This window comes from Eufriesea mexicana, unplaced genomic scaffold (assembly GCF_001483705.2).
Source record: "Eufriesea mexicana isolate 0111107269 unplaced genomic scaffold, ASM148370v2 scaffold611, whole genome shotgun sequence".
Taxonomy (NCBI): domain Eukaryota; kingdom Metazoa; phylum Arthropoda; class Insecta; order Hymenoptera; family Apidae; genus Eufriesea; species Eufriesea mexicana.
In genome coordinates this window covers 1,285,204-1,299,993 of record NW_016908771.1, presented here as the reverse complement: position 1 = coordinate 1,299,993, position 14,790 = coordinate 1,285,204, and the positions used below count along the sequence as shown (strand labels likewise).

The 14,790-nt window shown below is 50.8% G+C and overlaps 1 protein-coding gene across 1 annotated transcript in view; it reads left to right on the top strand.

The window, feature by feature from the left end:
* The window catches only part of Ubx (ultrabithorax), a 153,725-nt gene that overhangs the window by 62,413 nt on the left and 76,522 nt on the right, over positions 1–14,790 (top strand). Inside the window, exon 2 of the mRNA XM_017898093.1 lies at positions 4,303–4,344. Coding sequence (XP_017753582.1) covers positions 4,303–4,344 — 42 coding nt within the window. The remainder of the gene's footprint in view (positions 1–4,302; positions 4,345–14,790) is intronic.

The window sequence follows — 14,790 nt, the reverse complement described above, 5'->3', positions numbered from 1 at the left end:
GGGAAAGAGAGAGAGAGGGAGAGACATAGAGAGGCAGAGGGAGGGAGAAATGGAGCGAGAGAAGGTTCGGGAAGGGTGAAACAGAGCGAATGCTAACAACAGAGAGATAGCGAGGGAAGGAGAGAGATGGAGAGAGATGGAGATAGAGGGAGGTAGAGAGTGGGTGGGAAAGAGGATAGAGCAGATACAGGAAAGCTGGGTGGAAGGGAGTAGTAGGTGGTAGAAATGGCGGTGCAAGTGGGTGGGGGTGGTTGAACCACGACAGGGGGTGGCTAGAGGTCGACGCGTGCGGGCATTGCGATCCGTCAGAGCGGGTAAACCGAAAACATAAATTTAATAGGTTTCACCCCCTTCTTCGAGCTTTATGGCGCCACCGAATTTCCCATTAAATAAACAAGCGCAATGTTCATTACGGGGCACCGGATCTCGACCGATCGTGCGCTGTATACGCGCCGGCCGCTATCGTAGATTATGTTACGTAGATGCATCTAGGGCTTAGACCGCAGCTTGCGGTTTCCGGATACGTATGGGTCTACGTGGATGTGCGAGAACTACGATGCTTCCCTTCGAAATTGAACGTAAGGGAAGAAAATTGCTCGGACCACTTTTGTATCGTCCGTTCGAATCGCGGACGAAATAGATTTCGCGTCGTCGACTTCCTTTTAAGCTTGACCGGAAAAGAAGCGCCGGGAAAAAAGGGGCATTTCCGTTTATTTGCCCCGCCGCTTCCTTCCTTTCTCTCCGTCCTCTCTTTTTCTCCCCGTAAATCTCGCTCGGATACGTATTTTCACGATCGCGATAACAACGGCGAATTCGCAAATTATGCAATAAGGTTTGATCGGGATGTAGGTTCGGATTTGGCCGCGGTGGAAAGCGGGCGGCTCGGCTCGGCTCGACTCGGCTCGGCCAGGTGTGCTGCTGCTGCATGGTCCGTTCGAAATGGCGGGGCGGGGGGGCATCCGCGTTGAAATTTCGCCAGGCCAAACCCGTCACATCGAAATGCCGGCAATTCCGGATTTTTCGTGTTTTTTTTTCACCGCGCGCCGCGTAATCTCTTTTTTCACGATGGTCTCTATCGGAAACGCATAGTGATCGTCCGCGCGCGCGGACGGCTACGCGAAACACTGTAACTCCTGCTTGCTGATAATTAGCGCATCCATCAGCCGCAGCAAGCCGCCAGCTAATGCCGATCGTACGTTATCGTTATCACGGTCTCCCCATTTTGTCCCACCGCCGCTGGCCCCCTGCGCTCCCACACTCGCCCCACCCACCCCCGAAACCCTCTATATTTGTACGTGGTCCGTACGCGACCCACAAGCAGCGACACCATCACCGACTGCCGCCATCCCTCGTATCCTCCCTTTCCCTCCCTCCCTCCCTCCTTCTCTCTCTCTCGCACTCGCCCTGTCTCTCCTCGTCTCTCGCTCACTCCACCCTCTCGAGCTGCCTCTGACTCCTGCCTTCCACCCTATATCGGCAGCCAACGCATGAGCTGTCGATACGCCCAATAATCTAATAACCAGTCACCGGCAATGTGTCGTAAGTCACCGGTCTGCAGATTTTCACTTCGGGAACCAATAACGCGTTCCCTCTTGAATTATCAATTCATCGGTCGTAGGCCGAGCCGAGTGTACGAAAGAAAGAGGCTCGTGCACCGTCACGGCCTTCGGATATGAGATTTTCCCGCTGATTTACAGTCCCGCGATCCGTCCAAGATCGGAGCGGCCATCGGGGGGGTCTCTGCGGGGTCTGGCGGATCTTCCTCTCCCTGGGAGTCACGATCGTGGCGAAAATTGGACGGAAAAAAGGAAGGCCGATATCCGGTGATTGTCTCGTCGGCTGAATAAGGGGAGGTTCGCTTAAACGTCGTGTAAAACGCGAGATCGATCTCGAAGGACTCTCTGTCTCCTCGAGGAACGCCGAAGGATCGTGAAACCTGGGAGAGAAAGAGAGAGAGAGTGAGAGAGAGAGAGGAAGGGAGAGGGCAAGGGAGAACGGGTGGAGCGTGAATCCTATGCGCGGGAACGAGCTCTATCGCAGACCACTTTATTCCCGGCTCGATCGGCGAATCTCGTAGCATTGTATCCCGTGGCAGTAAAAAAGTTCGCCGCGCAACAACCCCGCCGGGTGGTTGTTGCTGTGTCTGCCGCGTCTGCCGTCCATGGCCGGTGCTGGCTTTTTCCTTTTTTTTCGTCCCCCGACGTCGTCTCTAAAAATCATAGAGTGGATCGAAGGGCGAATTACAGGATCGCGATAGCGGGCGCACAGCGTGGTGGCGGTGCATGCGCGCATCTCACGGCCGCGGGCCGCCAAATGATCCAGAACACCGGTGGGAATTGGTTCAGCGTCGAAGGGGGCGGTGGTAGGGGCGAGAGCAGAGGCAGCGTTATAACTAACCGAGCTGATCTACGACCTGTTTAGTAGTTCTATATCAGCGCTGCACCATGCTTCGGTACACGCAATCGAATTGCCTCCTCTGCCGATAATATCTGACTTAAGTAGGTAACCATCGCGCGAATACACGTACTCGCGTGCACACAGACGCGCCGGGTAGTAGGTACACCCACCGTGTGTACACCTCCAGTCTAGCGCGAACGCAGAGCTGGGGGCCGTGCACGTGCGCAAATAACTAGAATATGGATGACAGAGCGCGGCCGGGCAGGAAAGAAGTTGTTCCTAGATGCTAGATTACCCTGGCCAGTTGGTTCGTAGCCGAGACGCGTGTAAAACGGCTCTGTTTGGTCGAATGCGCGGCGGCCACCGCCACTGCCGCCGCCGCGTCGCGGCTAGGCTACCTACCCCCTTTCGTTCGCCGCATTATACTTTCAATAGGTTGCTTTACGATCGTGACTAACTAGCCCGGTTACGCGATAAACGAGTTAATGATCGATGTAACCGAAGCAGCGTAATTCGAGGCGGGGTTGAAATTGATTATACTATTCCGTTATTGCGGTGAGTTACAAGCGGCGCGGCGAGGCGCGCGCATAATTGCCGCGCGTTCTGAAGCGAGTCGTTCGACAATTGAAATTTCCCATTTCGCGCGATTAACTTAATCCTTTCCGCCACGATGATCGTGCACCGCGTCTGGCGCCATTCGCTAATGTCCACCGACCGCGTTTCGCCTCGCGTTCCCATTTTTCCCTCCGCCGTTATGACGTTATACGCGACAGGGGAAAGCTGCATTAACCGGTATTCCAATCAGCGGCCATTGTGTATCGCCGCTTTCGTAATCTTTCTCGAATTCTACGCGTTTCGCGAGCGCGGATACGCCGCCGGAGATTTCCTTCTGGCACCGCGGCCGGGGAACGGGGGGGGCGCGTGAAGAAAACGCGGGGCATTGTTCGAAGCTAATCGCGCGAGAAGCGTGAAACGGATAGAAAGGAGCCCCGGATTTGGAATCGTTGCCCTGCGAATCTCTGCGAATCCCTGTCCAGCGTGATATTCGCTTTACGGCAGATCGAATGTATAATGAGGGAAGGAGATTAAACGCGGAGTGTCGTTGAAACACGGGGCGCGCATTTGTCGATGTCTAATAGAATATTAACGAACACAATCCCGGGCGTTCGATGGCCGCGTGCAAAATGCATTCAGTAGCTCATCGATCGACGTTTCATCACGCGCCAGCGAAATCGCCGGCGAAATGAAAAACAAGCCGAGGGATGGGCTCGCACGGGGGTGGGCGTTGTAGAACGGACGTGACAGAGACGAAGGAAGGGGCGGCGACGGTGGCGCGAAGGGGCACAGGGGATCGTTAATTGTTTAATCCCGTCCGATTGCAGCGGATATTTTTAAATATGAATCCTCGATCTAGAAATTGAACTATCCGATAGAAAATTGCGTTGTCCGATCCAGCGAAATATCACCCCGGGCCCGGCGAATGGCTAAATACGATTTATGGCTTCATTTATGACGGCTCGCGAGTTATTCTCATTGGCTCGGTTTTAAAATGTTCCGATCGATCGCGCCGCTCCGCGCTCACTCGCATTATACCCGGCACGGGCTGCTTAAACATTTCCACGATTTATCGTGTTTCGCGCACGGCGGTGATCAGTTTTCACCGAATAATTCATCCGACTGACGTCTCTTATTATATGTACGCGATATCCCGGTTCTCCGCCACCTCTCCACCCGCCCCAGATCCACCCGGTGTTGCGCTCGATTCGATCGCGGAAAAAGATTTATTCGGGTCGCTCGTGAACGCCAACGCCGTTTCCCCGGACACGATAGCGCGCGCGCACGAGCGCACTCGAGCGAGTCAGAGAATCCGCTGAATCCTCACGTAGACTTTTCTCTCTGTCACAGGTAAGGAAGATATTGCTAAGCCGCATTGGACATGGTTGCAAGGTGAGTTGTGCTTTCTTCAAACTTGATTAAAGTTAGAAGACGTTTCGCGTGCTCGAGCTTTCAGCGTCGACTCGACGGTGGCGCCGCCACGGGGGATGATTTCGATCGGGGCGAGACGAGGAGGACACACGCACACGGGTCTCGAAGGGTGACGGTAATCACGACCGATCCAAATCATCGTCCGAAATCGTACGGACGCCGAAGACTCGAGACACTCGACGAAACGTCGTCGTGGTCGTCGTTTCTGGTCCGTCGACGTCGTCGCGCGTCCCGGGAGCGTTTTAAACGGGCATCCGAGAGTCTCGTGCCGAATTCGGATCGTGTGTCAGGGTTAGATTTATACGGGGCGAGGCGTGCTCGCACAGATGCTGCTACCACGGGGGTGTACCCCTCGGAATTTCCTCGAATTCGGTGTGTAGCGCTGCGACGCCGTTCTAGAACGACACGGGAGGCAGCAGGCTTCCAAGAATAAAGAGTCGTGGGGTGAATTTTCATCGCGCGCCCGTGAGCCACCGCTGTTGCTGGTGCTCTGCTCTAGAACCGTTTCCCTTTCCCCTGTTGACGAACTCTTTCTCCCCGCAGAGCGGCCGGAGAAAAAGTATCGCGAAGAACAGCTGCGAGCGTCTTGACAGCGCGACGGGAGCGAGAACCGCGTGTCTGTTTCTCTTTTTCTCGAGAAAGAGGGAAGAGTGGAACGAGTGGAGTGGGAGAAAGAGGGAAAAAAAAGGAAGAGAAGGTTAGCCACGAGAGAACGTGCAGAGGTCGCGTTAGAACGAAGGGGGGGTTCGGGGGTGAGTAGGAAAGGCTGGTCGCGCGAGCAGGAGAAGGAGAGAGAGGCAGAGAGAATACAGAACGATGCCTTCGAGGGTGATCGATAAATATTGGCTCTCGGGGGTGAAATTGGGGTAGCCGAGTACGGGTATGGCGTCGGAGAGGGTGAGAGAGGAAGGACAGTCGTGCTGCTGCGGTTGCCGCCCCTTTCCTATGGCACACGACGTATGGCAGATATAACCACTTGGTATAGGCAATGGAGAATCGCTCATGGACCGTAATTCCCTCAGACTTTCTGATCGATACTCACTTTAGGCCATTCTGCCAGGAAAAACGCGGAAAGGGTCGCGCGGGTTTACGAAGCAAACCGACGCAACCGGGGGGGGGCGCGAGGGGGCCACGGGAAAAGTTTCGATGCCCGCGTACACGCGACGCTTTCGCGCATCCAGCATCCGCCATAAGTCGAATCCTATATGGTAATTCTCCGTGGAATAGACGTTGCATCGATATCAGACAACGTACGCGAGGATTCAATGGTCATATTCCCTTGATTGCGCGTCCCTGACGCGGGATTTCGTTCCGCGCGATTCTCCGGTGCGCGATGAAAAACCGGTAGCGCCCCAGCCCCTCGAGTCTCTCACCCTCCGACTGCGGGGGCCAAAAACCGAGTCGTTGCCGTTAATTGTCGGTTAATTCCATAAAGAATTGCAGTTTTAAGGGATAACCCTGGTTCGATCGCTCTGACGGAGGATTAAATAGCCAAAGAGGGGACTGGTAGGAAGATCGCATTGACGGAGGGTTATTCGAGTCGATGGGCTGCGTGATGGAAGCATCTCCGATTATCCAGCTCGCCCGGTGCTCTCTCCCCCTTTCGATTTTGGTTATCGGTGTACGTCCATTCGTTTCGAATCCTCGTATTTCCTTCTTTCCCTGGCCGATGGAAGGCTTCCTCGCAGGAGATTCTCTTCGTAACGCGTGATCCTCGAGAGTCGTGGGAGAGAGAGGGGGCTCGGGTAGAAGTATCTCTCCGATTGTCTCCGCCATGTTCTAACCTGCGCTAAATAGAAATCCTCGTAGCTCGTCGGTGGAGAGGTTTCCGTGAATTCGGTTAGAATTTGGATGAGGAAACTGGATGCTTCCCGAGGCGTGAAATGGCTGCGTTAACCGCTTGCACGAGCTGAAACCCCGAACCGAGCGCAAGGAAAGGGGCGGACGCTTTCCTCTTTCTCCTCCTTCTCCTCCTCCTTCTCCTTTGCCGTTGCCTTCTCTTTTCCCTTCGCTCTCCACTATCTCTTCCACGAAATACCTCTCTCCTTCCTCGTCTCTCTTATTCCATTCTTTTAAAGGCTTCCGGCCAGAGACAACGTTGTTTAGTAATACCATGCTTCAGACTGTACCGAGGGTCATAATAGAATTTATACGTTTCGGGCTTTTCTCCTACTCTTTATAACCAGTTCACCCCGATAATTCACCCCTCCCCGTATTAATGATCCGACGATCGTGTTTCGCAACCGACGCTTTCTCTCCCTCTGTCTCCCTCTCCGTCTCTCTCTTTCTTCGCTACTCGTCGAATTATCGACGTTTTTCCATACGATCGCGAGGCAAACGCGCACCTATCCCGGGATAAGGGTAGGCGAAACTTTATGCACCCTCTCGAGCGAGATTCATCCAGCCAACCACCTCTCGCTCCTCCTTCTCCGCTCGTTTTCATGTTTATTAACTATAAATTGACCGGAATGTTATCCCATTTGAAATTCACGCGAGAATATTTCATCCGGTCGGAATGAACGAGCGGATTTGCCAGGTCCACCCCTGGCCAAAAACGCCACCCCAAAGGCGCGAGGCAATCTTTCTCCCGGCTATCCTCCGCGACGGGTTTCTTCTTTGTTTTGCGGGGATTTCCGGCTGGGTCGCGGTTCGAACACACGGATAAGCAATATCATCGTCCAGATCTCAGCGAGAGGTATAAGACGAGAGTTATGCGGCCCGCTATGCGCGAGGGAATCGTAGATCAGCGGCTGGCACGTCTGCAGGGACGTGGAAGCGAACGTGAACGAACAGAGAACCACCGCCATCATCCCGTACAACCCCCTTTCGTTCTTCCACGACCCCACCTTTCTTCCAAACCAACCCCCGCTACCCTCTCCGTCTCCTCGCTCCTCTTTTCTCCGTCTCGCCGTTGCTCTCTTCTCCTCTCTCTCTCTCTCTCTGTCTCTCTCCCTCGACATTCGTATCTCGCTATCTTGGAGACCCAGCCACGGGTCTCCCCCGTGCCTACGTGTTCGTCGTCTTTGTACGCTTATATACGCCTTCCCTTTTGTACACTTGTACCGCGCTCGCTCGCGCGCGCGTCTCTGTGTCTCGTATGTCCGAGCTGGAACATGTATATCATCGATATGTATACCTACGTAAAATGCCAAAGCAAGCGCATAAGGCGACGCAGAGGCACGAGTATGAGTGAACACAATACTGGGTGTGGCATCCAGGCCGAACTATTATTTCATCCGACGGAGGCATACGCGAGTCGCGAGTCTTTCGGATCACGACAACGTGCGGGGAACGTGGTCTTTTTCCTATCGGGATATAATTGCCACCGGAATGTCACACGGCCCGTGACCCGGGAGACCAAGAATGCCGTCTCGTTTCGTTTCAATTCGCGTGATTTCGGCTAGAGAAGGTCGGATGGTTTCGGGGCTCTGGCCGTTTCGCGACGACCCGATATTATGTCCCCGGCTCGTAGCAAGAGGCGTTCTCGTGGATCGTAGATCCCGCGGGGAAAGAGACAGAGGGAGAGAGGTTCGTTTATCCGGAATAGTTAATAAGCTTAGGTAATTGGCCACGGATAAGGGCAGCGTTCCCGTTGTAACGAGAATTAAGAGCAGCGAACGAGGTGGTTCCGTCTCGTGGTAGTGGTTCTATCCTATTTTTTCGTCGGCGGAACGTGAATTAAGTCCCTTCGCTATCTTCAGTCCTCGCGTAAATTACACCAGCTCCATGGAGAGAAATGGCCGCCTCTTCTTTTCCCCTCTCCGCTCGCTCTTCTCCCGCTCTCTCTCTCTCTCTCTCTCTTTTTCTTTCGCTGAGTCTCCTCTCTTTCTCTCCGCTTTATTTACATATAGATACGAAAGCCATTGAGTCGCCGGCGAAAGTACTTCCCTTTTTATAGGTTTATTCATTCGGCATCGATAAAATTTGCCTGGAATTATCGCCGCAGTCTCCAGCGTCACCTCTCTCTCTCTCTCTCTCTTTCTAATTTCTCTCTCGTCTCCCACTCTTTTTTTATCTTTCTTTCCCTCTTTATCTTTTTCTCCCGTCGACGACTCTGCTCGTCGTTGGAAAACATTTCTTCGACGATTGCCCGCGAGATGGCTCGTTAACGAGATGAAAATTGCGAATTTCCAGATTTATCCGACGTATTGTTCGTTTTCGAGCAATTTCGCATCTGTGTAATTTCGGCCGGTTCCACGGATAGCCTCGATGCTTCGAAGGGGTTGAGCATAACTCGAAACATATTATGAACACATACATAAACATCCCTTGGCGTTATCAGTTGTCGGACGCCGGCGCGCCGGATATTGTCGCATCCTCCGTTTCGCTCTCCCTATTACACGCCGCGGAGCGAGACACAAACGTGCTGGCCGAACAAAACCCGGGAAAATCGGGAGAGAAATAAGATCCTTAATGATCCAGAGCAACGAGATGCTATCGCGAGTTCTTGCAAGATGAACGTGTTCCAATTGTTAATTTCTTATCGATGATCGTGCTCGCTCCGGGAATCTTAATTTACGCCGCGCGCCATTTTTTACCCGACTTTTTCGAATTTACGAATTCACCTTTTCGTTTTGCCTTCTCGTGCACGCATAGAGAAAGTTTTTCCGAAGATTCGTCACGCGAAGAACACGATCGTCTGGTAAAGAACAAGGGCCGACTTTCCCTTTTCCAAGCCAAAGGATGTTTTATGTCGCGGTGTTTCCCGTAACAAAAAGGCCCACGACTTTTACTCTTTTATTGCCCCCCTTAAAATTTCGCTTTTTCCGTGCACCTTTCCCGTCACGGGGTAGGCACGAACGTTCGCTCGTAAAAAGTCAGGAGAGGCGACTTTCACCGGGGAAAGTCGCTAGTTGCCCCCTGTTAGGTCCCCCCTGGCACTTTGTTATTTTTCGGGGGTAGGAAAAAAGAGGACGACGCTTTTCGACCGGTGAAAGTTTGGGTCGGCGCGCGATGGGCCCCACGTTTTTCGACTTTCGGATAGGACCTTTTTTACCGCCGACGTTTCCTGTGTTTCGAAAGTTTTCTCGCAGTTGGGAGACTCTTGGGGTTAAGCCAGGTTCCTTGACGAGGTTACGAAGGATTCGTAAGATCCATTGCCTTTTTTCGATAGTTGGATGGTTGATAGTTAGACTCGTATGGTCGTGAAATCGGTATCACAAAGCACGCGTTAACCCTTTACGGACCGGGACTGTTCGAAGTCAACGTGGAGTCGTGTTGCTGCCACGATGGGCATTTCAAATTGCCAGTGCACATTTCTACTAACAAGCAGAGTGCAAGTCCTACGGGTCATAGATAATATATAATAAATAAATTGCCACCAGCGTGGGAATTTTCGAATATCGCCACGACTGCGCTTGATAAATACTCGAAATAAATCTGTAATTGAGGCAATAATAAAACTCTAATCATAAATATCTCGAAAACTATCGAGTAGTTGTAATGATATATTTTCTTGAACTAGATAACTAAATCTATAAATCTACAAAGTTTAAAGTATCTACTACTACTAAATCTATGACTCAAAGAACTTGCACTCTCCTTGTTAGTCACCATTTTCCTCGATAATAGTTGTAATGATATATTTTCTTGAACTAGATAACTAAATCTATAAATCTACAAAGTTTAAAGTAAAGTAAATCTATGACTCAAAGGACTTGCACTCTCCTTGTTAGTCACCATTTTCCTCGATAGCGCTCCAAAATGTCAAATTCTAGACACACCTGGCCATAGCAATTTTTTCTTTTTATACGTTTTAATGCGCCAAGTATAATTGCGATAGAATACATGCAAGAAAGAAACCAAAACGTATAAAAGGTTATAAATGCAAATTTAAACTGTGAGATCGATGGCTCCAACATGGAGCACTTAATCCTTTGCACTCGGCAATCTTTTCGTTGCAAAAATATAGTAATTCTAAGACTTTCTGCCATAAAGTCGACAATATTTTCAGAACGTAAATAAGAAATGCAAATTAATTCTAAGACGTAGAATTATTTTACCTCGATATTCCACGCGTCGTTGGGCAATTCTTAATTTGAGATATTAATTAACAAAATCTTTATAATCTGATTAAATGGCGATTGAGAGTCGCCTCTCGAGTGCAAAGGGTTAATCTACCACGTTTATCGCTTTGAGATAATATAATCTTATATTAGAACGAGGGTATGCTTGTGTATAGAAGGGCGCGAAAACTATACAGATTTTGGTTTCAAGTGGGTAAAGAGAAGAGGAATTATCGACTAGATAAATAAATAATTAGATAAATATATAAATAGGAGGAGGTCCATAGCGTTTACACATATTAGACACATATTAGACAAATCGATTAACTCCACTTTTTGAAAACTCTGAAATATAAAAAGTTACGACTATACCAAGTGCTTTGAGACTTGAATTTAAGATTTTTCAAAAAGTGGAGTTAATCGATTTGTACAGTGAACGGCTCATATATGGGTCTTTCGGCTCCATCAGTTGTTTTGGTAATACGCATATAGGAATTTCCGGGCGAAATTCCGTGCGGCCATAGTTTGCAAAGGTTTGTGGCTTCGAATTTTTAGGATTAATCGCGTCTTTTACCGCGTCGACTTTTTCCATCGTAATTGAAACTAAACAGATTCAAGGCTCTTGCTCGCGGGTTATTGTTCGCCACGAACACGGGAAAAGTATGAAAACGGTCCCTAATTTCTTCGTGTACACAGATATTTAAGCATGGTCACGGTGATGCCGTTTTATTACCCGTAACAACCACATCGTATAAACGAGGAAAGGACCGGAACTACCTGCTGCACCTTAACCTTCGTCTACAATGCAAATTCCCAGTCAACCTTAGACTTAATTCTCCCGTCCTCTTTTTTTCTCTCTCTTTCTCCGCCGATCCACCGGTCCCATAAAGGGGACCAATGAAAAAACGTGCCACTTAACGCTGCAAAAATCTGGAACATAATCGTGAAACTGCGAGGCATAACCGTATGAAAATGAAGAGCAACGTTTCTCCGGGCTGCGGCCGGGATCGCTCGCGAAGGTGGAGTTAATAACAAGGAGAGGGATCGATCGTTGGAAATTTCTCAGCGAAAGACTAATTGAATTTCAGCGGGCAATTAAACGGCCGGGAGGAATGCGTCGCGAAACGCGGCCGGAGACGCTGGCTGGCCCGGCGGTATCAAGTAGAAGGATATTGCATCGGACGAATGGGATAAAGGGTGCCGAAGGGTGGGCGCGCGTCGCTCGAAAGAGTTAAATCGAGGCCGGTGCGCGCGGGGTGGCTAGCGACGAGCAAATAATCGAGTTTAATTGCAAAACCGTCGGCATGATTTAATTACGCGGCACAGCGCAGTTAGATATATATTATGTACCGCCACCACCCCCGCGTACATATATACACTCACCCCTGGCTCTTCCTCCCGCCCTGCCAGATACGTAATAATAAGTGAAGTCACGCGGTGTGCGCGCCCGTATATTCGTTCAAGCATCGAGTAAAGATCGTCCCAACAATGGAAACGAATATCCTTTGTTTTCCTCCTTTTTTCTCTTACCCGAAGAATCCTTCCAGCCGCCTCCACCCCCTCGCGTATTTTACTTCGCTGCGAGCGTCGTCGTAAGTCAAAATTTCCGCTCGAAATCGCTTCCCCGGGGGAACGAGAGGTTATATCGGCAATAAATACCGCTCTCTCGTCAAAAATGGCGACGACGGGAATAAAACGAGAGCTGCGTGTAAAAAGCTTGGCGTATTTACGGGCGAATCGAAGAAACTCGGCGTTTTCGGGGCACCCGGGTAAAATCCGAAAGCGGCGCTAACGAGTACCCCGTGGCGCGGATAAAAGAAAGCTGCGGAGGGTGGTCGGAGGAAACGTATCCGGGCGTGCAATTAGTTTGACGTACTCGAGCGTGAGCACTTGAACTCGTTAACGAATCCGCGTTTTTTCGGCGGCTTTTCCCTCGTCCCCCGTGTACACCAAACCGCCCAACCACCTCCTCCTCCTCCTCCTCCTCCTCTTCCACCTCCTCCCCCTACTCCCTTCCGACCCGTTTCAGCCCTTCTTCCAAGAGGTGGCCTTATCTCTGGTTGGTTTTTGTCCGACTGCAGTAGCATGGCAACACGCGATGCAAGGTTTCGCGCGAGACCAACCTGCGACAGGAGATTTCCGGCTGATATCGTCCGCTCGTAGCACGCGAGCACGCCGAATCCCCTTTCCAGACTGAACGAGATTGATAACGCCCGCATCCAGCCCGATCCGATTTTATGAGCTGTTGACGACACCTTCTGGCCAGCGCGCAGACCGTCCGGATAAATAATAGAATAACCGTGACTCGACACGCGATCCGCTCTCGAGGACTCAATTTTTACCTGTGTCCACCGAGCTCGCCTGTGCTCGCCAGCTGCGTGTACCCTGTCGTTCGATTATTCATGGCGGTGGCACTCGTCGATATAATCGAGTCATCGAATGTCCGGGCCATACGGATGCGTTTTCGTTGTATTTCAACGTTATACCGGCGAGCGATCGAGGAATATCGAAGTGTCGTTATTCGCCTATTCGCGCGCGATTCGCGCAACCGTGCTTGCCACCATATCTGAACCCGCTTCCCCTAGTTACCCCGTTCCGCAGACCAGAGCGCTCAGACGTGTCGGGATCTTTTCGGCGCGCACGGGTACAGGTGGTGTGGACGTAATTATCGAGGAGTAATGCACGCGGATGGCCGTGATTCTGATATCTCGGCCAGGCAGAGACGCGGGCGATAGCATCGCGTTGAAATATTGAAAAAACGCTTAACACTGTGGCAGCTTCCCGTAGCCGGCGTATACCGCTGCTGATCCGGGCTGTGACGCTGGCTGCCCGACGATACAATCACGAACGAGCAATATATGGCGGTCAGAAGCTCCAGTCTGGAAACGTATTATGATAATTCCGCTGGAACAACGTACCCGTGGATGACGGCCTGCCGCAAGAAGCCCGAAAAAAAAAGAAAAAGAAGAGAGACTAACGAATTCAACGAGCGTACATTTATGAATTTTCATCGAGAGCGTAATAACCGAGTGGGGTGAACGACGAAGTATCTTAATTCGACGCGATTTATACCGCCGCACCGTGCGGAATTAATATCCATTGTGAGCGGAGTAAAGCTCGTTAATAACGGGATTACCGATCGCCTATTTTGCTAACGCACATCGACAGCGCTGCCGGATTTCACTTCGAGATTAGATTGTGTAGTCATTAGTTGGCCAGCGTATAACTTTATCCGATAACGAATCTGGTTCTTGCACAAAGGATTTTGCGCGTCGTTTCCGGGGCACGTCGCCGCCATTGAAGCGGAGACGCGTCCGAGTCTGCAAAACATCGCCTGTAAAATAAGCCAGAGGTGGTGGTTGGCGTCGAACAGGGGCGTAACGAGGGGAACGGAGGGTAATCCCATCGGAAGCCCGCGATAGACGAAGAAAAAGGAAATTCGAGGATTCGTGAATCTTAAAATTGCCCCTGAAATCCCATTATTCCTGGCGGATAGATACTGCACCGGCTATCAACGACTACTCTAATGGATCTGTCGCTAGACGGATCTACGTTGCCACGAAATGGGGAAAGAAAGCGGGAGAAAGAGGAGAAGAAGAGGAACGGCGGCCGCTCCGAGAAACAGAGGTTACTGTCTCGAAACCAAAATATATTGCTACATACGGACGAGCGTATTCAACGGTATCGTGCCTTTAATCGTACCGTTAACTCTTCTCGAGAAACGCTTCGACATCACTTTCACCGAATATTTCTTTATCGACAGACCTAAATTTCCCCCGGCGAAGGGGAAATTGGAGGAAATTTTAGGCGAATCTCGAACATTTTCACCGGCCTCCAGTGTTATTGCGATAACACCGTTTACGTACCACGGATACCGCGTGTAATACGCGTGATCTCTTGAAGAGAAAATGGCGGAACGCGGGAAAGAAAATGTGGAAAAAAATTCACGGGCAGAAAGAATCTCGCGAAGCAAACGTGAGATAGCATAGGTCTCGGCCATACCCGTTGAAAAGCCCATAATGTATCGGGTTTTTCATTTAGGCGACGGTAATCACCATCCTTTCGGTAGCCGGCTGCCGTTATTTCGATCTGTTCTCCTCTCCCTTTCTCTCTCTTTTCCTCTATTCCTTTTTTTCTTTTTTTTTTTTTTTTTTTTTTTTGTTTTTATCACGGCCACGCGTAAATCGGCGGTAACGGCGATAAACCTGTGAAGCTGTGAACGTCCAACATTTGTTATTGCTCTCGCGTGTGAAGTTTGATATCCTCGTGTGCACACGCACATATTAATCCCTGCCGTGTAAGCATATGTATGCGCGTAGAATGCAAAGGACGATGTTGCCGGCGCTGGTGGTGGTTTGGTGAATCGCGCGCAAGGGGATGGGGGCTCGTGGGGGTGCAGCAG